General features: G+C 42.3%; 1 protein-coding gene across 2 annotated transcripts; it reads right to left on the minus strand.

The window, feature by feature from the left end:
• Nucleotides 1–5: 5 nt before the first annotated feature.
• Nucleotides 6–25202, minus strand: mkln1 (muskelin 1, intracellular mediator containing kelch motifs). Of its 2 annotated transcripts, none has more exons than XM_084573676.1 (18): nt 25085–25202; nt 23883–23952; nt 20339–20481; nt 19159–19247; nt 18940–19049; nt 17069–17261; nt 16857–16934; nt 16507–16572; nt 14932–15044; nt 14566–14778; nt 13943–14164; nt 13705–13834; nt 7601–7748; nt 6807–6921; nt 3509–3648; nt 1714–1816; nt 1232–1286; nt 6–562 (listed from the first exon to the last, which is right to left on the minus strand). In XM_084573676.1, exons 1-18 carry the CDS (start codon nt 25162–25164, stop codon nt 441–443), a joined length of 2190 nt encoding a protein of 729 aa, XP_084429802.1. In that variant the 5' UTR covers nt 25165–25202; the 3' UTR covers nt 6–440. The 2 variants fall into 2 exon arrangements, with proteins under 2 accessions (XP_084429802.1, XP_084429801.1); XM_084573675.1 differs by having other exon boundaries at nt 16818–16934.
• Between the last annotated feature and the right edge of the window lie 655 nt (nt 25203–25857).

The raw sequence follows: 25857 nt of genomic DNA on the forward strand, positions 1-25857 counted from the left end.
GGGTAATCCAGTGCTTAACATAAAAAGAGAGTCGCTGAGAAAAGAGAGCAAACAAATGTGCAAATCTTCTTTTTTTTTTGGCGTAAACATTTCCGAGAAGATGAAAAACATAAGCGATGTTTAGAGGGGCTCTGAGTGCTATGATGAATCTTCATCAAGAAGAGAAAACAACTATAAACACACACAAACACCCCAGGCTGTTGTGGAATTTTTCCTCATATTCTACTAGCATAGTGTTGTTTTGTGTGTGTTCAGGACCCTCGTCTTCATGGTAACGCAGCCCGTGAGAGCAGCAGGATGGTGAAGTGGAGGTGGATGAAGTGTAATCCCAGCAGAGGGGGTTCAGGTATAGAAAAATAGCAGGCCTCCGTCTCCTCTCCTTGTGCGTGTGAGTGGGTGATCAGTCAGTCCAGTGGGTGAGATGTAAGAGGAGGGAGGGGCTAGAGGGTTATGAGGTCTACCAGGTTGCCCTTAGGTGGGGTCATGCTGTCTGGGAAGAAGTTGACGAGCGTGTCAAAGAGTTGTGTCCGCTGAGCGTACGTCTGGTCTACATCTGAGAAACCTGAGAGAGGAAAGGAGAATGGAAGACAGGGAACAGAGAACATAAACAGACTTTTATCACATTTAAACTGATTTTATGCATTTGGATTGACAACTAGTCACACGTTATTGTCTTTCCTATACTGCAAAGTGATTCTCCCCAGACTTTACCATTGTGTCTGTTCAGAGAGGGAGGAGGCCCTGACTTAAAGGCTAAAATCAGGGAACAAAAGTATGTCTGCAGTAGACAACTGATTGTAAAAAGTAAACTGACATTTATAGTATCTGTGCAGGAGAAAAAACTGCATACTGGTATATTATGACATTGTGACATAATACAGCTACAGAGTACTGGGTAAGATAAGATAAGATAGGACTTTATTAATCTCCGTGGGGAAATTAGGGAGTTACAGCGGCAGGGAACAACATGCAAGAACAAATAGAATAAGGTAGACAAGAGAAACTAAAGAAAAGTAAATACGTTATGGTACAAAAAACATTTAAAAAGTCTAATTTAACAGTGGAGTTCTTCCTATAGCAGGGCTGAATATGAGGACAGATTGATGGCTGTCAAACACCACTGATACACTGAGTCTTAAACGTAAATTGCCCAAACCTGTACTGAAGAATTTGAGTGTGCACAGTGTGTGTGTGTGTGTTGTGGTTTTATGCACAGCGATCAGGTTCTTACCCAGAGGGATGAAGTCAGAGCCGGACTTGAAGAGCGCCGAGGGCAGGAGCTGGAACTGAAGCACAACACAAATGTCTGACTCACTTTAACGTTCAACAGCACTGAACGGACAAACTACCCAAGCAGGCGAAGCGCCAGTAGCTGCTGCGCCGCTTTGAATACAGATGAGGGGAGAAAACCACCTTCTGATCACACATCCGTGTGGACAGATGGAGGTGGCAAATTACAGCTGCGGCTCTAATGTAATGGGGCCTCTACATTATTCAAACCGAGACACTCGCACCACTTTTTTCTGACTCTCTGGAATTAATTTAATGCTCTCGTCACCTCCGATTCTCCCCATGCTTTTCTGTTTCTGTCTTTGATATGATGTATGTTACTATTAACATATTTCTGCCCATTCAAATCCTGAAATCCTGTAAACTGAAACTAATATTTGAATAACTGGAATATATACAAATGTGAAAGTCAGAAATGTGTACCTCTTTGGTCTCATCAGGGTCTGTGTGGTCCACAGTGAGCGACAGGTCGTTCTGCAAGTACTTCAGTGCACTCAGTGGCTCTGACTGGGCCTTCTCTTCAAACCTGACCAAAACACAATGATGGTAAACAAACATGCAGACGCTGCAGTTCAAACTGCTGACCACTAGATGGCAACAGAAGCAAGGCAACAACTTATCCATGGTGTAAAGGCAGGAAACTGATGAAAGAAAAAAGGGGAAACGCTGAACATTGACCATCTTGTGACAATCCAATGCTCTGCTGGAAAACTTTTAGACATAGTATTTGTCTGGTTTTTACTTAGACATGTAGCACTGACATAGACCAGCCATCCCCAGGAGGATGCAGTCTGACACAGGCACACACACAAAAATGCTTTTTAAAAAAAATGAAGAACAGCACAAGGTGTTGACCTGGCCTCCAAGTTCACTAGATCCCAAACTGCTCAAGTATCTGTGGGATGATCAACAGAGGCCACTCCTCTCAACCCATAGGACCCAAAGGCCCCCCTTTAACAACATTCTGTTGCCAGACACCACAGGACACCCACAGAAGGCCCATGTCCATTCTCTGATGAGTCCCAACTGTTTTGGAGGCACAAGAGAGGCACAAGCGAGTTGCAACTGTTGCAAAATGTTTATATTAAGACATTTATTATACTGGTCATAATGTTATGGCTGATCGATGTACAATGACAAAGACTAGGAACCAAGATTTTTTTGCCTTCCAATCCGATACCGATCTTTTAATATTCAGCATTGGCCGACCCAAGTTGGGTTCTGATCTGAAATAAATTAAATTTCCTCCCCTGGAGTTTCATAAAGGCTTTTCATATCTTCCTTGTCTTCTCCAAGATCACACGTGCACTGTGCAACTGTATTAATTCCAATAAATAGAGTCATGTAGCAAGGAGAGGGTAATTCATATCTTGGCTCCAGAAAACCTGTGTTCGTTACAGAAATTGGCTGGTCATCCAACGCCATAAACTCTGCAACCCTCTCTGTGTTATTTTTCTCTTTGATGTTGTCTCCAGCTTTTTCTCTTCTGTTAAGTGCTGCGTTCAGTGTTTATTGTTGTTGCTTCGGTGCAGCCTTTGCCTGTGTGTACTCTGTGCATTCCATTGTTTTCCCTCTTTTGTGGCGAATCAAGTGAATTGATAGTATAATATCTCCTACTACCAAACATCCACATTGCATAATTTATGAATTTCTGTCTGACTGACTTGATTTTCCAGAGTAAAGTACTTCCACATGGCAGACATGTTTAGTCACATGATCTGGGTTTGATTTTTGGCAGTTTTTTTGACGGTATTGGGATGTGGTTTTGGTTGAGGGCAGACCTAAAACCAATAACTACAATTTCCTCATTGTATTTTTTCTTTTTTTTTTTAAAAAAAAACAAGGATGTCTGGATGTATATTAATGATACTCAAGTTCTTTTTATTAAACTTGCATTTAATTTAAAGGGAACCCTGTGTGTGACTGATAATATTTTAGACCAACTTTATTGGTGTCTGGACTCTTCCTCTAAAAACATTAAGTATCTGACATTGAACAGTTGCAACTCGCTTTATTTTTCATGAGCCATGTGATCAGAATCCAAAGGTCCAGGTTGAAACCATTAAGCTGAAAATCTTCCCACACAGACTTGGTTAAGCAGTGCTTTATAAAATGATTTAATGTGACCTGGACCATGGATAAAATTCACAGCAGCGTATGTCATGACGCAGTGTCGGCAGAGGCCGCTGGAATCAAAAAAAAAAAAAAAGCCACAGACCTGTATTTCCTGATGAGGTATCTGCAGTGGCGGAGGAGGTACTCCTTGGAGGGCCGACACAGTTTGAGGGACCAGAAGTCGTCCAGGCGCATTTTAGGAGAACAAGACTTCCCGGGGTTTCCACCAAACAGGTAATGCACCTGGAGTGCAGGAAATAAAAATACATTGATTAATAAATACTTTACTCCTCATCCATTCATGGACTGAAAGCTACACGGAAAGAAAAACACAAAATACTTGTGGTTCATCTTATAAACCTATAATCATAATAAATGTTTATTTAAATTGTGTGTGCTAACTATGGCTCATTAAGTATTACATAATGTGGATGACAACTTGGGAAATATGCTTATTCGCCTTGTTGACTGAAGTTAAAATAGAAGTTATGTCCGTATCTCTAAATGAACATAATGATTTTTGATGTTTTTACATCTTTTATACAAATGAATCAAATAAAATCTAATGTATTATTGAGCTTTAGAGGTAATGGCAGATTTCTATTTACCTCAGGATAGTTCAACTATGCTAAGCTGAGCATGTGAGAACTGTTGATCTTTTGGTCTAGCTTTAAGTAAAAAAGCAAATACTAACTGTATTTACCTCAGTGGAAAAGAGGACATGGCTTTTATCTGGGACAGGCTTATACTAGAGGCAGGCTGTATATCATGCCAGTTCTTTTTTTTCCTTTGGCTTAAAACACTATTCTAATAGTACAAGGAGCAACATTTCCTGTTATCCAGTAATAATAATAATTGTAATGGAGCCGTCGTGGAGCAAATAATGCTGTTATTCTGTTAAGATTCAAAAGTTGAAGAAACACTGAGTCATAGCCAGTCATGCCATTTCCTCCAGATACACTGCCCGGCCAAAAAAACAAAAAACAAAAAAAGGTCACACACTTTAATATTTGGTTGGACCGTCTTAAGCTTTGATTACAGCACACATTTGCTGTGGCATTCTTTTGATAAGCTTCTACAGTGTCACAAGATTTATTTCCATTTTCACCAAGATCTTGTATTGATGATGGGAGAGTCTGACCACTGCACAAAGCCTTCTCCAGCACATCCCAAAGATTCTCAATGGGGTTAAAGACCTTAACTCTGTGGTGGCCAATCCATGTGTGAAAATGATGTCTCATGCTCCCTGAACCACTCTTTCACAATTTGAGCCCCATGAATCCTGGCATTGTCATCTTGGAATATACCCGTGCCATCAGGGAAGAAAAAATCCATTGATGGTCATTCAGTATATTCTTTAGGCACATAATGTTGCTGAACCTAGACCTGAGCAACTGCAGCAACCCCAGATCATAGCACTGCCCCCACAGGCTTGTACAGTAGACACTAGGCATGATGGGAGCATCACTTCATCTGCCCCTCTTCTTACCCTGATGCCCCCATTGCTCCAGAGTCCAATCGTTATGCTCCCTAGCAAATTGAAGCCTTTTTTTCAGGTTAACCTCACCGATTAGTGGTTTTCTTACTGTTCTACTGTTGTTTTTCTGCGATTTGATTTCACCAAACGTTTAAGTGATCGCAAATCATGATGAATCGGGATTTTTTTCCGACCACATTTCTTCCTCAAAGAAGATGGTTCCCCACTATCCTTCCAGTTTTTAATAATCAGGCATGCAAACTGGTCAGGGGTCAAAAAGGTGAGAAGAGTGCGCGAAGAGGGAAATGGCCACGAAGTCTGTGCATGTTTAATAAACACATAGGGGCTACGCATGGGGCTCCGACAACACATTTCAATATGTGTTCGCGTCTGTAAATAAAGTCAGCGGTTATATATACACCGTATTTCCTCTAATACAGGCCCGGGCCTTTATTTTACTCAAGCTCATAGCGGTCCAGGCCTTTATTGGAAGGAGGCCAGAATTAGAGGCAGGCCTTAATTTCTATTTGAGCAAAACGAACTACGAGTAGAATTAATAAAAACAAGATTTTGTGTATATTTGAACCTATAAAATACTAGGTTCATTTATTGAAAACGTACAGTTACCATAACATGGTATGCATACAGAACATTAACAACAAATGAGCGGCGCGACGCGGTCGGAGCGCACTGAGGACAGTGAGTCCGCTGCAGGTCGGCAGTCGCGCCGGGAGCGAGTGGGCCCCGTCCCTCCCCGCAGGGAGAGAGGGCGCAGTGAGCACTGATTCCACGACCCCAGGGAAGCGGTGAGGTGAGATGCGGGGGGTCGCTGTAAAGCTCGCGGCCGGAGCCGACGAGCCACCTTCGCCCCGAGCACCGCCACGGAGGAAATGCGCCCGGCGGGGGCCGGCCGACGCCGGGGAGAGGTCCCGCTGAGGGGATCCTCCCACACCGTGCCGCCGAAACCCTGACCCGCCGAGATGGTTCTAATAATAGCCCCGGCCGCTATTAGAGACCGGCCTTTATTTACCTCCGCTGACAGCGAGACCGACCAATGTTGGAGACCTGGCCGATAATGGAATACAGGCCAATATTAGAGGATTTACGGTATATAGAACATCATATTATTATATTATTAAAATATATTAAAATAAAAGTCAACGAGTAGGCTACCCCCCCCCCCCCAAAAAAAAAAAATATTTTCTCCTCGGATTTGCACGAATCACATAAGTCACCCAATTTGGATTGAAAACGGCGAATTTCGCCGAAAGGTGAGGAGTTTGCATGCCTGAATAATGCGTTGGACAGTTCTTAACCCAATTTTAGTAGTTTCTTCAACCTCCTTAGATGTTTTCTCTGCTTGATGCATGTCAGTGATTTGACCCTCCTCAAACAGACTAACATCTTTCCCACGACCATGGGATGCATCTTTCGACATGGTTGTTTAAGAAATGAGAAGCTACTCATTGCATCAACTGGGGTTAAATAACTTGTTGCCAGCTGAAAGATAATCATTAATGCAGTAATTATCCAGTAGGAGGCTCGTACCTATTTGCTTAGTTAAATCCAAGTGGCAACTTTTTTTGGCCAGGCAGTGTATCCAACTTGCAGCTGGAATTGTTCTTGTTTTGTAAGGAGTGATGTGTTTTCAGATATCATTACAAAGCACTTTCTTTTAATATGTCTGTATTTTTAGTGTTAATGGAACAGAAGCCAGTTAAAACAGGTGCATGGATAAACAGCTTGTGACGAAGTGCATTAACTCAACTCAGCATGAATGTAAATCTGAGACAGCTGAACTGGAGTTTGCTTAAAAAAAACAAAAAAAAAAAGTTGTTCGGGGTGTCACTACTTGAGTTTTTGACGTGCAAACTGTGCGATACAGTGTACTATAGTGTGTTCTTGGTGTGAGTGTGCGTGTTACTTTGTGCATCTCGTCGTAGACCAGCTGGTGTGCAAAGCGAGGACACGGCTCTTCCTCCTGCAGAGCCTTGCTCGGGTTTTCTTTCACTGCCTGATCGTTCTTGTAAACGCATGACCTGAGCAGAAACACACACAGAGAAAGGGGGAGGAGGAGGCAAATTTACATTAGTTAAATAAAAAAAGAAAGAAAAATGAAACTCAAGGAAAAACTTCTCAACACTCAGAGTTTGTAATTCTATCTTTGTGAGGACCACCACTGACATAACGCATTTCCCTCTCCTTAACCATCACAACTACATGCCTAACCCAAGGCCTTACCATAATCTAAACTCTCCAACAGCCACTAGAAGTCACATAAAGTTCACATAATGCTGCAAGTGTCTTGTTGACTAATTTCACTGGACACTGAATACTAGAGTTGTTACTCAAATCATGTTCTGAAATGTGAGAGATGCAGCCTGTTCTTTCGCCGACAACAAAACAAACATGACACGTGCACATGCACGTGTACACACATGGTGGAGGGCTGAGGGATTACCAGCTGTGTGTGGAGAGTTCATGAAATGCACTGAATTGTGACGCTCTGCAGCGCTGGCATTCGTATGAAAATGTTGAGTATGAAGAGCGTGTGATCGTTGTTTGCTTGCAAGCTCCCTGCTATCTGTTGTGGTGAAGATCTCGACTACAAAGAGCTGGTGTGTGTGAAAGTACTTCCTGCGAGTGTTGTTGTGGTTATGATCAGAGACGCGTCTCAGCAGGACAAAGTTTGTGTTTATTTTTCAGGCGGCCTCATACCAGTTATTGCGAGCGATGTCATAAATCCAAAAAGAGTTGCGCACGTTCTCCTCGCGTTTGTCCTTGTCTTTGCTGAGGCCCGACAGGACGTGGATCTCGTTGAGCTCTGGGTCGATGGTGGCTCTCTGAGTGAATCCCGTCATCGGTACTGTGTGTGCAAAATCAACAATAACACAGGAAGGTCAGCCCAGAGATAAAAACATTTACTTCTTCAGCAGGCCGTTTTCAGTACAGATAAGGAAATGAAAATGTTTACTAGTTATGCAGGTCAGCAGTTCTTATGAGCACTGGGGAGGAATAGTGTGTGAATGCTGGCTTTTGTTTGACCAGTTCCATTAATAATAAAAGTGATTTCGCTAGAAAATGAACAGAAAAAGCAAAGCAGCGAGAAACAAGAAAAGTACGTGATAACATAGCAATGCGCCACCATGGCAACAAGACATACCACAGAGACAGAGAGTGAACACTATGCAAATTCAGCTTGGTGTGAAGAGAAACTCAGACAATGTTGTTATCCTGTGATTATGACGAAGCAGGGGTGGGGGCATATGCAGGTCAATGATCGATGCAAGGCTTGCAGACTGCAGGAGTACACGTACATATTGTAACTTATAATTTAGCCGACAGGCCAACACTGTAACTGTTCATTAGAAATCTATTCTAATCCAGCTCCATCATACCTCTAATAGACAGTTCAGCTCAGCCCAGCCATGTTTCACTTTACATTTTCCCCCCCTCCTTGAATTGTGCACACAGTGGCAGAAGCACAACAAGAATGAAATTCATGATAAGCTGCCAACAGCTCGGCGGGCGACTGACTCAGCGTTAGAGCTGCTGTGGTGATCCGCTGCTTTACATGCAGGAAAATGAGGGGTCATTTAAATGAGTCGACTCAAAATACAAACTGCAACTGTGTCCCAGCACAATTTAAATGAACCTCACACGGTTCTTTTAAAATACGGTAGGTTATTAATGTTTCTTCTGACTCCACTTTGATACTTTGAGAAGAATGTCTTCCAAGGTAGATATAATTTCATGTCACAATGCTATCTCATTAAAAGCAGAGGGCTACCCACCCACTATGACCTCAGCTGAAATAAATCAATAAAAAAAAAAAAAAAACTTCCTAACAAAGAAAACGTTGATAGAATACAGATCTCCCCGAGTGTGCACTGATACGCTTTGGGTTAAATATTTGGACTTTTTCTTGACTCTTCAGTGAAGAAGTGTGGGTTAACTGATGTTTGCCATCAGCCTTGCATTCAGCGGCGTTGAAGAGTTTATCTGGTTTTGTTTGTGACCACAGACAAAGGGAGTATCATTTTTTCTAAGACTACGTTTGGGTTTGTTGTGGTGTCTGATGACATGTCTGCACATTAAAACCCTGGATCATGACCCTGGGGTGTAGAAGGAGTTGCATTGGTGACAGTCTGGTACTCACAGCCATAGCAGGCCTTAACAGGGTGACACGTTTTGATTCAGTGCTGTTGTTGCCAGTTCATTAGGTACACTAGTGAAAATGAATGCATTCTAATAAAACAATCACTAAAAACTGCTAAAACTGCACTAAAACGAAGCTGTCTGTTAGTTGATGTTGAAACAGCGTCCGTGCTTTGTGCACTGAATTAAATGGAAAAGTGTTTCTATTATTTAGCCTAGCCCACTGACTAAAATGGGACTGCCAAAATAATAGAAACATGTCCATACACAGTAAAATGTAATAGTACTACAAACCACAGCCACCAAAATGGAAACAGTTGAATCAAGTTATCTCAGTTGTTTTAAACAAAGGGTCCCTTTACTGCACTGAAGTAGCTGGCAATGCATCTTCCACTTCTTGGTCTTGGTCTAAAAGGCTCATGTTTCTTTGGTGCTAGGCTGGCATTGGGACAGAGAAGTGGTAATTTCGCCAGTAAGCTTCACAACACCAGAAAACAGACAACTATGCATCTTGAATACCTTCAGGTACTGAATATGTTTTCACACATGAACTTGTGAATTCCTGTCATTGTTCACAGTTGCCCTTTGCGTAACAGACAGTCACTGTCAGACAAGGTCTCACTATTGATAATACACAACTTGGTTACGGTGAGTAGCACCTTGCACATTCACTCGCTGTGAATGCTATAACTACACAACTATCTGATCTATTCACACAGACACAGAGGTGGTTTTTATTTATTATTATTTTTTTTTCAGTCAACTGGTGTCGTTCAAAACAAATGAAAAAAGATAGTCTTACATACACTATATTACCAAAAGTATTCGCTCACCCATTCAAATGATCAGAATCAGGTGTTCTAATCACTTGGCCTGGCCCCAGGTGTATAAATTCAAGCACTCAGGCATGCAGACTGTGAAACAAGACATTTGTGAAAGAATGGGCCGCTCTCAGGAGCTCAGTGAATTCCAGCGTGGAACTGTCATAGGATGCCACTTGTGCAACAAATCCAGTCGTGAAATTTCCTCGCTCCTAAATATTCCACAGTCAACTGTCAGCTCTATTATAACAAAATGGAAGCGTTTGGGAAAAACAGCAACTCAGCCACGAAGTGGTAGGCCACGTAAAGTGACGGAGAGGGGTCAGCGGATGCTGAAGCGCATAGTGCAAAGAGGTCGCCGACTTTCTGCACAGTCAATTGCTACAGAGCTACAAACTTCATGTGACCTTCAGATTAGCCCAAGTACAGTACGCAGAGAGCTTCATGGAATGGGTTTCCATGGCCGAGCAGCTGCAGCCAAGCCACACATCACCAAGTGCAATGCAAGGCGTCGGATGCAATGGTGTAAAGCACGCCGCCACTGGCCTCTAGAGCAGTGGAGACGCGTTCTCTGGAGTGATGAATCACGCTTTTCCATCTGGCAATCTGATGGACGAGTCTGGGTTTGGAGGTTGCCAGGAGAACGGTACATTTCAGATTGCATTGTGCCAACTGTGAAATTTGGTGGAGGAGGAATTATGGTATGGGGTTGTTTTTCAGGAGCTGGGCTTGGCCCCTTAGTTCCAGTGAAAGGAACATTGAATGCTTCAGGATACCAAAACATTTTGGACAATTCCATGCTCCCAACCTTGTGGGAACAGTTTGGAGCGGGCCCCTTCCTCTTCCAACATGACTGTGCACCAGTGCACAAAGCAAGGTCCATAAAGACGTGGATGACAGAGTCTGGTGTGGATGAACTTGACTGGCCTGCACAGAGTCCTGACCTGAAGCCGATAGAACACCTTTGGGATGAATTAGAGCGGAGACTGAGAGCCAGGCCTTCTCGACCAACATCAGTGTGTGACCTCACCAATGCGCTTTTGGAAGAATGGTCAAAAATTCCTATAAACACTCTCCTCAACCTTGTGGACAGTCTTCCCAGAAGAGTTGAAGCTGTAATAGCTGCAAAAGGTGGACCGACATCATATTGAATTCTATGAGTTAGGAATGGGATGGCACTTCAGTTCATAGAATGAGTAAAGGCAGGTGAGCGAATACTTTTGGTAATATAGTGTATGTGTGAGTTTGTGTTGCTTTCTTCCCGGTGTACTGAACCGTGACCCCCACACCGAGGTACGTACCGAACCTTGACTTGCGTGTACCGTTACGCCCCTACAGGCCATTAATACATGTGTGAAAATCAAATCTCACATCTGACATTACTTAAGATGCTGGGCTGTGCAGCCAGTGATACAACATCATTAATTAACTCTAGTGATATCAGGCCAGACAGACAGAGCGGACCGAGCGACAGATGTTCATACTTGCACACAGAGACTGGGGTTAGAGGTCAGAGCATCTGCAACTACAGGATGAGCTATTGCTGCACTGCAGAGAGGCCCGAGCCTCAGCACGTATCCACACGTGAGAATGATCAGGAGGGGGAGAGAAGAAGAAAGAACTGTTCGGGCTTGCTACTTCCTTCCTGCCAAAAGACATTCTGTTCTTTCTTGTTTAGTTTCACTTGCACACCCATTTGAATTTTTTCAGTTTCTCATGACCGTATTATGGCCTGGTCCAGATTCTCTCCCTGGTTTTGGCAGTGTAAAACAGGTGAGCTGCGGGTAGACGGAGGTCTATTTATACTGGGTTTGAGGGAGAGCCGAGGCTGCGGCAGAGATTTCTGTCAGTCTGGCAGGAAGTGTCTGACTGCTGCCGGAGCTCTTTAGGCAGAGATTCTGTCACCTTTCCTCTGACAAAGGAGGCAACTAACACGCAGAGCCCATTAGACTCAGCAGACGATGCGTCTGCCATGATAGTGCAATGTTATTTATTTTGTTGAGTAAAACAGTACCCATGAGGCCACAGGTAGCTACCCATAAAATGTTCTGAAAGGCTCTGAAAATGAATGCAAATGAGTATGCGTGACAGCAAAGCACACACCGACGTCAGAGACAAGAAAACATGTCTCAAGTAAGGACCACAATCATGAACCATGTTTGAGAAAATAAAGGCGCACCAAGGACAAAAAACCAATCTAGAACAACAGAGGGATTTAGATGCAGATTCAAGAGCCAAATGAAACAAGAGCATACAGCAAAAGAGAATGTCTGGTAACATTCTGAGCTGCTGCTGGGTGTGTGCTGAGCGGGTCAAGATTTAGAGGTGTGGGTATAAAGTAAAAACAGCAAGACAGTGTAAGTGTCGAGCCTTGTACATAACTCAATTATAAGAGAGAATTAGCGTGGCTGTGACTCAGGTGGTAGAGCCGGTTGTCTGATCTGGTTATTTAACCACGAGAATCAATCTCACCTGACAGAAATTGGAGTTAAATAAATCTAATTTACCACCAGCCAACAACTACTCTATCCTGCATATGCGTTGATAAAGCAGTGTGTGATTATCCAAGCAGCATATGTGGTAGACAGCTGCTTTTCGGAAGAGTAAATGTGCATCATTATCTGGGATTTTGCACGCAAAGCGCACATCCAGCTGTGTGGAACTGTGTTACCCACAGAAAGCAAATGGATACCAACTTTGCTTGATTTATTCAAAGACACTTTTGGGCCAGACAAAGCTAAAGGTAGCACACTTTAACTAACAGTTTTTTTTTTCCTAGGGTGTAGAGGTACAGAGAATTTACTGCTCTTATATACCTCAATTTTGAGATGAGAGGGTTAGGATGTCAGGTTGTGAAATCAGGTTCAGAGGGATATTCCTTGGATATAATTCTGACTGTTGTTACTCAACCACCTCAAACTAAATAAACCACTCTTTACGCTCAAGTATGAACTAAACAAAAAAAAGAACGTATTATTATTAAAATATTTATTTAATTAAAGCCAGTTTCAGAATCTCTCTTTTCAAGCTTGTGTTTTGTTCCACATGGCACGTGGTAAGTTAACAGACCCCTACAGTGTGCGTACTGGAAGGCCTGTAACAATGTATAGTGTGAGTTAATAATGGGGACGCTCCAATCAGCATGTTTGCAGCTGATCACCAATGGCAGATCGTACATTGGCCAGTACAAATCACAGTCTGATCTGAAGCCTCTGCAAAAAAACACTTATTGTGTGCTGATGCTGGCACACAAGGAGCCAGTTTGTGGTACTTTCTCTGTTCTGATGCTGCGGCCCATTAGCTAAGACATCACAAAGCAGACCACGGATCTGAGGCTTGAGTCCATTTTGGCTGTGCACCAAGAACTTTCATCGTCTGATCGGCTTTTCTCAGCGGCCGTTATTATCGAAGTGGCCAAACAAACTATTTACGGCAAATATCAGCAGATAATGATCGGCTGCCAGAGCACCTTTAGGTAATAATGTCACCTGAGTAGTCACTCTACACAAAAAAGAAAAAGAAAGAAATGATTGTAAAACAATAAAACATATTTTTGTTGGTTGATGGCTTCATCTACCAACGTCTGGCCAGCGTGCCAGGGTGTCAGTCATCTGAGAAGTTTAGATTACGCAGGTTGATCAAAGAACTCTTTCATCAGGGAAAAGGAAGTTCTCTTTTTGGCTGCTTAGGGTTGAAAGTTACACTTTAGCCATCTGTTATCTTAAGAGTCTCACTGTAACTGCTGGAATACGGAGCCTTGTCACTAAACTTCAGGAAATTGACACAAGGAAGAAGACTGGCTAAGCGTGGGTTTAGGCTGTGATCTTTCTGTATTCCACTCACCCATACCGGAGTCCTTCTTGGTGCCGTCAGATATGATCTCAACGTGGTCTCCGTCCACATCATAGCTGAAGAAGTCATTCAGGTACGTCTTCGACCTCTGACCCCCAAACACGTACAGACAGCGGTTCCTCTGGTGGTGAAATACAGAAATATTTATCAACATTCCACTCGGAGTCTAATAAAATTAGTACTGGTTTTATGATCCTCTGCAGCAGACAAAATCTATACCCAGACTTACAGTGTGGAAGAGCATGCAGTGGCCGATGCGAGACTGGACGTCCTCTGGGCCGGCATTACACGAGTCCTCCCGCAGCAGGCTCCACGTTCCGGCTTGGCAGTGGTATGCGTACAGGCCGCTGAACTGCGGCTCTGACGTCCGGCTGTCCTCCACGCTGCCGTTACACGTCAGGATGCGGCCACCGAATGTGTAGATCATGTGTTTCTCCGAGTCCATGCACATCTGCAGGTAGAGCAGGGAGGAGAGATTAAGAAAGTGAGGAAGTGGTAAAAGTCGGAGACAGGATGACTGAATCATGGGTATGTGATTACCATTTTGTGTGTTGAAAGAAACCAATTCTAAATTCGACATCTGTATTTTCATAAATATCTAAACATATTCAGCCTTTGGACACATTTTCCAGGCTACACAGTCAAATAAATAACCAATACAATATTTTAGGCTACTAAAATAATAAATTTTCTCCAACTTATATGGAGGTTGGACTCTTATCTTTTTCTCGTTTTAGATTTGACAAATCCCCTGGTATGAAGATAAACTTAAACTACAGCAATGGTTTCAAATAGTGCCAGTTTCCCAGCCTGTGTGCATAAGAAGTGTGAGTGGCCTGGATTTGCAGCTACCTGGTGGTCGAACACCAACTTTGGCCCACCGTCAGCCGAAGTGTCCTCACTGAGTAGCGTCCATGTGTTGGCGTTGATGTCGTATCGGTAGAAGTCGCTCTTTAGAGACTTGCTGTTCCTGACGCTGGAGTCCAGGTAACGGCCAAGCGTGTAAATCTGGCGTCGCTGCGAGTCGATGCACATCTTGTGGCATGAGCGAGCGCTTGGACCACTCTGATTGATGCACAGAAGACAGGCTTTAAGATTCTTAAAGCAATAATTGATTCATTTTCTGCTTTACACCCAATATGCCATCTGGTTTTCACACCAAAATGAAACCACGTGAACAAATGCTGGCGCTGGTGAATGTTACAGTCTCTTCCTCACCTCTTTCTCTGTGTCTCTAGAGATGCAGGCCCACTGGTTCTCCTGAACACTGTACGCCCAGAAGTCTGCCAGGTCCTGTGTGCCGTCCCAGCCCCCAAACAGGTACACCGTTTCTGCAGCAGAAATACTGATCAGCAAGCGGTCAAACTGCAACTACACAACACAGAGAGTTTTCTTCACGTCCTTTCTGTTTTAGAAAGAACTGCCAGGCATCAGACCAATCAAATAACTTATAAATCTATATTAATATTAATAAGGTTATTCATGATACAGGCCACTGAAGGAACAGTCGGAGAAGGATGGCGAATGTTGGTGGAGATCCACAACTCTCTGTATGATTTCAAATCAGATAATACAGGTGAGCTAGCCAACACAGACAAAGCTGTGCGAATTATATGTCACCACTTTACATTTTGGTGAAAGCTGAGTGACACATTAAACTGTTATAATCCAAGATGGCGTGCGTAGTTTCTGAAGGAATATTCAGCACAGTGAGAATACAAGGCTCAGTGTAAAGCCAGACAAAGCCAATATGCTTATCGTGGAGGCAAAATGATTTGCTCCAATTAATGAGGCTTAATTACTCAGCCTTATTTTATTTGTTTAAATAAACTGGTTTCTATACATCATGGAAAATGAGCTTAACTAAATCCCTTATACCTTTACATTAAAAATTGGTAATCCATATGGAAAAATATGCTTGGTGACCCAAATCCAGATCCTCTGAATCATCTTGGCTCATCGCCTTTTTCTGCCTCTGAAATCCTGATTTTTATTTCCAAAGAAGTCTTGTGTTCTTGGGAACAATAACATTTGGGAACTAATAAGTGACAAGGTTGTGATATACTGCCTCTAATTATTAAGTTACTCTCTCCGCTGTGAAAATATCATGGGTCAAATACAGGTCACAGCAGCTCCGGCAGATGGAGGATGTGAGAAGTTGTAAATGTATCCAAACGCAAGTATGAGGAAGTTTCTGGTATCATAACTGCTACAATTCCATAACAGACTTAGATTGTAAAACCAAGCAGTGTTAAGGTAGTCACTGGTAAAGATCAACAACAGGTTCATCTGTGCCAAGGATCAGCAGAAACTGTATTTACTGTTAAGTGTGGATGTTGGGACCTGGGATTAGATCATTTTGCTTCTCCTGTATCTACTTTCACTATTGACTACTGCAACCAAAACACAGAGGTCAGTGTGTACGGTTTGAGACAGACCGGACGGATGCAATGCCTCCTCCAGGCTCTGATACAAGCTGCAGACACTGCATCAGTCTCTCACATAAGCACACATACACAAACGCACACAATGCCGGCTTTTGTCCGTCAGATAGCCGGCGGGGAAAGTACACCACCAACATTGTCAGATACTGAAAAAAGTCATGTCCCTCCATAAAATTCTGTCAAAACAAAAGTTGTGATTCATGTGCTTTTGAGAAAAGAAATGCCCTCTGGATGGTTTTCCTTTGAAGGACAAGGCTGGAGGGGAAGGGGAGGGAGGGTTAATCTGATTAAACAGCAATAGAGCTTAGCGATCCAAGTCTGTGTAGGAGGATGTGAGTCATAGACTCACCGGTTTGGACGTCAATGACCATTTGATGTCCTCCCCTCATCCCTGGCCTGTTGTCGTCACCGTCACCTGCACAGAGGAGAGGACGGAGGAGACAAGGATGGTGTATGAGTGGGGTTTGGATGGAGGATTATGCAGAAGAAAGTGAGAGAGTGAATGACGTAAAATGGGTGGAGCAGAGGGGCGGGAGGATTGCAGCAAACAAAGAGGGAAGGTGGCGCTGGTTTAGATAAAAGACCACAAAGCTTTCAGAGTATACTGAAATGTTTGAATGACAAATGGGGAATATTTCCCACTTGAATAGATGGTCTCACTGTTCATGTCGTCTCGGTTGATTTCTTGGGCGCTTGTACCTTTGTTGCATTTCGGGATGATCTGACTCCACCTGGGCTTGTACTCCTGCTGGCTGATATACTGGTTAAACAAGCCATCTATCAAAGAGAAAGGATCAGATATGGCAAAAATCACCATTAGCAGGGAATGATAACAACCTTCACCCACTTTCTAAAATTCATAAAACGTTTAAGTTTTCTTAACACAGAAGAAACTAATATAAGTCCAATACCTCTCACAGCTTTGTCTATGAGCTCCTCACAGGCGTCAAAGTCTCCTTGCAGCACTAGTCGGTCGTGCAGGTGGGTCAGCATGGGGTGTTCCAGTGCTATCCGAGTCTTCTTCTGCAGCGACTCGAAGGCCTCTGTGTAGTTATGCTGCCGGAAGTGCTTGAGGCAAAGGCGTATGGCTTCCTGTTCTCTGTACTGCAAGGATACGATGGAAACGAAACCAATATGGGTTGAAATCAGTCCACAAAAACAAGTTTAGACTGTCCAAGCCTGACAAACGAACCTGGAAAGTCCCCTTTGAACCACAGTAACACTAACACCAAAAGCTGGGTATTAAACGTCAAAGCTTTTAAATATCAACTGAACAGAACTGAAAACTGCAAACTAAATGATGCGTATCAAGGGGATCCCCACTACTTATGCAGCAGTACTTGGTTGAAAACACTGTGATATGTATATGTGAGAAAAGTTGTACATAGCGCATTCCTTGTGAAACTCCAATCACAACTTACCCAATACAACTTAACAGCAATGTACTACACCTGTCACAGAATACAGGGTTACAATATGTAACCAATGTTAGCTGTACACGTAGTGGACTCTATGTTAGTGGACAGCAGTAGGTGGCGGTAATGCACCAGCCAATAAAAAGATCTACTGACCAATACTACATTCAAGTAACATGACGCTACTTGGCAACAGTACCTCCCTATTCTCATCTTTAACTTCTGTGATAAAGGATGTGTGACAAACAGGACATTTTGGTCTTAAGTCTAACTTCACTGCTCATACCTGATTCACCGTGTCTGCCCTATGTCAGCTTCAATGCAAATGTGGATCTTTCTCGCAGTGAATTGTAGCCCAAACAAAGCCAATGAAAATGTAGTCACTGCGCTTTTATGGCAATTCTTATCGAAAAAATACTCATAAGAGTGCTAAAATGCAGTGAAGTTCATTCATTCATTCATCTTCTGTACCCGCTTATTCCTGTTAAGGGTCGCGGGGGTCTGCTGGAGCCTATCCCAGCTGTCATCGGGCGAGAGGCGGGGGTACACCCTGGACAGGTCGCCAGTCTATCGCAGGGCCAACACAGAGAGACAGACAGCCATTCATACACACACCTACGGCCAATCTAGAATCACCAATTAACCTAATGAGCATGTCTTTGGATGGTGGGAGGAAGCCGGAGTACCCAGAAAGAACCCACGTAGACACAGGGAGAACATGCAAACTCCACACAGAAAGGCCCAGTCGGCCCATGGATTCGAACCCGGTACCTTCTCGCTGTGAGGCATCAGTGCTAACCACCTCGCCACTTGCAGTGAAGTTACTTGGTCTAAAAAAAGATAAATAAAAAAACTGCCAGAAGACACTAGAGCTGTGCAGCTGTTTGCTAGGCGTGGGTCTATAATCAAATCCCTTTACAGAAGAATTGACCGAAAGTGTTTTTTTATGTTCATAAGCAGATGAATATTTTTGTTCATTTTGGCTTAAATATACAGCATGCTTGAAGGAATAGCACAACATGAACTGAGGCCAAACAGTAATTTGTAATGATGCAGTGAATTGTGATATCAATAAATTACATGAAGGAGTTCAAAATAAGTTCACGTTGCTCAGCTGAATTTAAAACAGGACTGAAACTAGAAACATAAGATGACGAGCCAAGGAAACTCCATACTTAAGTTACACAGTTAGAGCCTAACTGTTTCAACTGCAGCCAAAACGTAGGAGCCTCAATGATAGCTGTGTGATAACTCACTGCTAAGAGGTGCTTTTTACAGAAGTTTGGTTCTTCTGCCATCTGATTAATTCATCTAATCCACTCTTCCAACTCTACCCCATGTCCCCCAGGTCCAAGCAACGTTCTTACCTTGCTGTACCAGTTAAGGCAGGGCTGCACCACATCAGGGTCTTCAATACCATGCAGCTCAATGTACCAGATGCTGAAGTTAAAACTCGGACCCCAAGACATCAGAGGCACTGAAACAAAAAGTAAAAAAAAAGATGGAGAATGATAAGAAGGATGTAATACATGACCACTGTGAACTAGCCAAAGCACACACACTTGACGGACTGTTCAAGCTCTCACCTATTTTGACAAATCTGCAGGGAAACATCTGCTCGTCAATCTTGTGCTTTAAGGTGAAGGTTTCCTTGTTGTAGTCATTCTTAAGGCCACTGGCAGACGGAAAGAGGGACAGTAAAGAACATGCAGCCGTTTCATATATTCCAATCTTGAGTTTACAACTGAATCCATATGCTGAGTTTGTTCTCCAACTCTGGCAGTTAACCAAACTTCATTTGTGGGTTTACCAGCTGCAGGATTTGTTTCCTTTTTTATCAAAGAGGCCGTCTGTAACCAAGAGGATTATATGGATGGTGTGATTTCACAATTACTTGGATGATTTTCCTGCCATGATTGAAAGTTATCCAGAGGCAATGCTTCAGCATCACTGGTAACAGGAAGCCATTAAAACCAACCTATCTATGAAACAGGTGTTTCAGATTGTCATGCTGAGGTAAACACACAATAAATGACAATTTTCAGTTCTACTGAAAACTGCAATAGCTAGAAATCCATTAGAGACAGCTGATGTTATAGTGTCCTAACTTTTAGTTGGAACACAAGACAGGGACTAGTGATGAAATATGTGGTCATTGCTTTTCAGCCTTCAGCACAGAAGAACATCCTGGCTGGTGGTATAGGCTTCTGCGTTGAAGCTCAGGGCGACGGCCCAGACCCTATGCAGACCCTAACGCCATAGCCTGACGTGTACCTCCCCAGAAATGTAACTACGCGCCACGGTGACGCAGACCGCTAGTTGTTTAATTTCCCTGTTTGTTATTGTGGCATTGTTATTTTTTGGCTATTTTGCCATTAAAAGCAGCAGGACTGTTCCATCAATTACTTTAATTCACTGATGTTTAAAAGCCATTACGTTTAAAAGTTGAAAGAAAATCAATAATACTTGTTCACAAAGCTGCCTTTGCGGTGATGTGCAAAATACACTGGAAACACAACGCAAAATAGAATAAACAGCTTACAGGTACTCAGTTCCATCCATCAATAACACAACTTCCTTTACAGATACTGGAAGGACTGCATTTCCCATGAAGCTGTAATCTGAGACAGCTCTAAGCATCGTCAGCTGTGAGCCTCAAACAATGGCAAATTTTACTCACAGGAACACAAACAAATGCTGTTAAGAGGTCAATTCTGTCATTTCCTACTGCAGTAATCACAAAAGACAGTTCTGAAGGCCTCTCACCTGGACAAAAGCTCTGTCATGTTCTCTTCACTCATCCCACCAAATACTTTGAACTTCTTGAGGTTGCACACATGAGTCTTCTCATACTTCCCAAAGGTGATGCTCTGAACAATTGCCGGCCTTTCCAATTTCAAGATTAAAAACTGGAAGAAAACAGACATAGACATATTTCAAAAGACTGAAAGCAAACGGTAGAGTTATGATGCATTTAGTGTATATGGAGGACTGCAGGAATTTGGCTGTGATTATGGCAGGCCATGTGCTGGGAAGAGATTTGCTCGTTATCTAAACAAGTACAGCAGGATCGTCTACTGCATCAGGTACGTGACAATCTATGAGCTGCGGCCACATGACATCGAATGACAAATCACCGGCGGCCAGAACGAGTAAAGGCCACAGGCTGGAGCATTGATTAAATGTGCCACTGGAAAGCAGGCATTTAACAAACCCCAGACTCTAACCCAACACCACACCCACTGATAAAAGACCCATAGAAATCCATGTACTAAGAGCAGATTTACTCCGAGATAAAACTTTAAGTCTTACTGCGTGAATTTCCCTTTCCAACCTTAATGATCAATGAAAAAAATAAATGCACACAATGACTTTTGACTCTCCACTGATCCCATCTGTAATGAGTCATTCGACATCTAGTAATAATAATAAAACCCTGATCCTCCCGTCAAGCTCCGGCAATGACTCATATGTTCATGGACATAATTTACAGATCCCTGCTTGTAATTTGGCTCACACTTTGTTTTCATTGGTTGATGGAGGAGGAACAAACCATTCCAGTCATTTGAAGGTTATGCCATGGGCACTGATAGAGCAAGACAGTTTAATGCACAACACTGGGAGTTTCCCTCTGACCGATGATATAAATACTGTGTTTTCATGAAATGTGACTGTATTTATGATGTGAACCAAGATTCACTGTCTTATTTAAGGTGACACAGTTTTCTGGAGCCAAAACCATCAAGCATTTTTTTCTTCCAGTCATACTTGTTACATAATGGAGTTTGTTTGAATATTTCAGTACAAATCAATGATGGTACACAACCAAGGTTAAACTTGCCACACAAGAATTAGCAGGAAGCTAAGATATGTCGGCAGCTTTGCTTGGAAACTGCCCATTATTAGTTGCTGATTCATTTTCTGTTTACTAATTAATAAAATTAATCTAGTCGACTAGTTTCAGATAATATTACTTTTTAAAAACTAACATTAGCAAATACCAACAGACTAGACGTGAGCAGCAAAACTGAAATTTAAAGGGAGACTACTTCAGAATTTTCATTAATTAATGTAGTATACTACACCATCCTGCTGCTATACTAGACCAAAACACTGCGTGTACGTCTGGTGTTTAATCCAAGGGGTGAGTGGTTAACCATTGTTTTGCAATGTTTCATTTCCTCTTGTCATGCAACGCAAACTTTCAGATTTAACCTCAAACTCCAGCTGTATGCCGCAGTGTCTCTGCAGTAAGTCAATGAGTTCATGAGACAACACGAGACAGATTTTTTTTTCCATTGCATGTATGTAAACAGTTCACCTTGATGACTGGCTTCCCCCAGCAGAACTAGGGAATGGCTGTATCTGACCATTTTGAGATATTGTCTTTACTAGGAGGGGAAAAAAAAAACTCAAGACTCATTTACATGCACAGTGTGGTTCCAATAAGGCATAAAAAAATCCCTATCATGTGGTTATTCTGCATCAGTTACTTAGGAACACTGAACCTAGATAGTTGATAGAAAGTCGCGCATCATACACATCGTTAAACCATAAAAGCAGAACAAATATAGCCCCGCCTTCCTTTGGGGGGAAAAAAATGATACTTTTTATAAATTAAATAAAATAGAAAATTTTAAAATGTGCACCCAGTTAGAATAGAAACTAAGGTATGCCGAAACCACAAAAATAAAATTCCAGTGAACTGATAGAAGAAACAAAAACAGTTTTATCTATTTACTTCTCTAAATTCCAGTAGAAAAATGAAAAGAGAGAGAACGTTTATTAATTTACTCCTTAATTAAATTCCAGCAGGTTAAAAAAAGAAACAAAAAAAGTCTTCTATTGCCATCTACACTTGCGCACAGTGAACATAAGTAGACTGACTGGACTTTTGTTGTCTTGTCCAAAAAACTAATGGCTGTACGCTTCAAGGGATAACCGACTCCAATAAGGTAGATGCTCATCTTGGCTGCTGACTCCAGCATATATAGCATGCAAGGAGCCAGTTTGTGGTACTTTCTCCGGGGGCATGGGACTGTTCTGCTTCTCTAGTCAGGACATCACAAAGCAGACCACGTATCTGTAGCGTGACTTCATTTTGGGTGTGCGCCAGGAAATTATTTCACAATTCTTGCATCATCTGACCGGCTGTTATAAAACTGGTCGATCAAATTACCTAGGTGGAATATTGACCGATAATGGTCAGTGGCCAGTTGATCAGAGCACCCTTATCCACCCTTATCATCTTACGGTAACTGAGAGAACCAATAAATGATTAGTTACTGAAATCCTATACCTCTAATATTAATAACTGGCACAGCTCTCCTGCGTAAAGCAAAACATAACTGTTTTTTTCCCCCATATATTGCTCTTACAGTAAACAAACTCGTGAAATTAACTAAAGCAATGGGTATTGTCCGCATATCTAAAAGCCTGATACATCCTATTTCTCTGCTCCAAAACAAATCATGGAGCCACACTATTACATTAGGTTTCATGTTTCTTCAGTTCACAAATATGGGCAACGTAATTTACTGAGAAACGGCTCCACACCTTCCAACTGTTTCACTTTCACTTTCAGCTTCCCAGAAACACAAAACTGACCACTGTTAATAATCTTACACATGCTTCCCCAGAATGTTTTGAGGCTTGATTTGGCAGGTCAGAAACAAAGTTTGCCTTTTGCTACCTGGAACATATTAAAGTTTACAAGAGTAAAGAAAAAGCAAGAGGCAAGGAAAAAAGAAGATGCTGTAAAAGAAGCTGGGAAATTGTGGGAATTGTTGACGTAACGTCAGTATCGCCTTCCCTGCATATAAGTTTAAAAAGAACATCATACAAATCAATAGTGATATTGTATTGATTGTAATAAACAATGATTAAACACCACAAGTCCCCCTTGAACTTCACCACTTGAGCTTACCAACTGGTCTCTCACGTCTCACTCTTACACTGGGTACACACAATTTACACACATTCACAAGGCATTCCTTAACTACAAATGCAACTACCCTTCGAATAATCAATTAGTTGAGCAACAGAAAAATAATTAGCAACTATTTTAGGTAACTGATTAATCTTTGTCACATTTTTTCCAATCACTGTATGTTAAAGCTTATAAAATTGGACAATTTAATTTAATTGCAACTTAAAGTTAATTTGTTACATTTTAATCCAACTATCTCCAATCCAGTTCTTTCCATTGACTGTCCCACCACAAATCAATTGTGGAGAGAGTGCAGTGGAAAACTGCCATCCCATGTCAGTTAAGTCACACACACGCGCGCACACACGCACGCACACCTACCTGTGGAGGGTAGTTGCTCTCAGAAGACCACCTGGAAGACTGATCATTAGGTTTATCCACCAAGATATTCCTAAAGGACAGACATAGACAGGTATTGTTTATCCCCATGGGATCTTAACTCATCACATCAGCAACAAAGGGGGGACAGAAAGACAACATCCTGCTTCCAGGTAATAAGCAAGCACTCACAAATAATCACTGGACAGAATGAACAGGTGTGTGTATGTTTGCTTTATACATACTACCTGTGGCAGTAAATTGTGCATGTAACAATATAATTGGTAACGTAGTCCTAGATTATGCCAGGAGCAGGTTAATTTAGTCGACTATTAATTGTTTCTAAGTGCTAGCTAACAGTTGTTGTTAGCCTGCTAACACAAACGTCAAATGAAGCTAAGCTGTATACAGTGCTGAGCTAGCAACAGGCGAGTCTTTGAAACTACGGGCGACTTCACGTAAAAGATAACATTTAACATGTAGACGTGTTCACGCGTTTAAGAGACCCATTAAGTGTGGCATTTTGTTTGGAAATATCAGTTTCAGGTAGCCCGTGAACCACCTCATTAGCATAGTTGCTAAAGCACAGCTCTGGTTACACTACAGCCCAGCTAGCTGCCCACTTTAGCTCAAGAGTCAAGTTAGCTAACTGGATGTTTGTTTTTAACAAAATGGGGTGCCGGAGTGTCCATTTCTGAACTAAATTCCAAAATATGGTATGGCTTTGACAACTTATTAGTCCGGCATTAATAAGAAAATGCCGGACTATTTTCAATGCCAAGTACTGGGGTTGCTTATCCAAAACATTCTCTTCATAAGAGAAGAATCTAACTTTGTTTAGCAATGCCTACGTGAATAGACAATGCACCGACTCATGTCCCGCACTGAATAATGTAAATGTCACTGCCAGTAAGCTACAAATTCCCCTGAAATAGCTAAACGTCGTCTTGTCCTGTGCTTCACTAGCCCGTTTGCCACACTCGCTCCAGTGTATTAATAACAGCATCACTGTCGGGCGGCTAAGTATCCAAACCAAACGTCCCCACCGCCGCTGACAAAGCTAGCGCTAGCTAGCTTGTATCGCAGACGAGCTAGGCCACTCGGGCCGCCTGAAATAAACACTGGTGCACTCAGAAGATAAAAGACCACCAGTAACCGCGACACCTCATGCATACGCTGGGCAAGCTAATGTGCGCAGTACTCACTCTGGTAAATATGTAGAGGAATAAGAGCTCCATTTAAAAACGCTGAAAGTGAGGACTCTGCTCTCAGGAACGACAGCCATCTTGTTGCAGAAGATAACAGGCAGCGGGAGGCTAACAAGGAGCGAGCAGCGACGGCCCTTAAAAAGACAGTACACCTGTTTGGTTTTGGTTTTGTTTGTACGAAGCGTCCAGCGATATACTGTGTGTACAGTATAATGCAGTTATCCTGCCAGATTTTCCATATCCATCATAATCGTAGTTAACAGTAAAGATATCAGTTATTTACTAAATGAACAATATTTATTTAAATTAATAAATATATAAATTAATGTGCTTTTATTCCCTTTCTGTCTTTTATTTTACCTTTACCTGCATATTATTTATTTTTATGTATTTGTCTGTGTATTTATTTTTGTATTATTCCCTGTCCTAGTTATTGCTCTAAACTTTTATTTCTGCCTTTTCCCTTATTGGTTGATCAGCATCAGAGCCGGGGTAACATCAGAATTGGCTAACGCTAGGCAGGAGATCACTAGAGAACTGAAGCTCATCATCTGTCGATGGTGTACTGTACCGCAATGTGACTAGGGAACTTAAGCTTTTGTCCGAGGTCCAGCAACATTTGCCGATCTCTTGCTGAGGTCAGTATGCCTGTAGATGATGTTGTCTGGGTGGGAAATGGCTGCTTTCCAACTCTGACAAAGGTAATGGTATTTTTGGATGGTCGGTACCGCTCCACCCACTTGGTCTTCAGAACTTGATGATGTCTCCAT

Source organism: Chelon labrosus (assembly GCF_963514085.1).
Source record: "Chelon labrosus genome assembly, chromosome: 23".
Classification (NCBI taxonomy): Eukaryota; Metazoa; Chordata; class Actinopteri; order Mugiliformes; family Mugilidae; genus Chelon; species Chelon labrosus.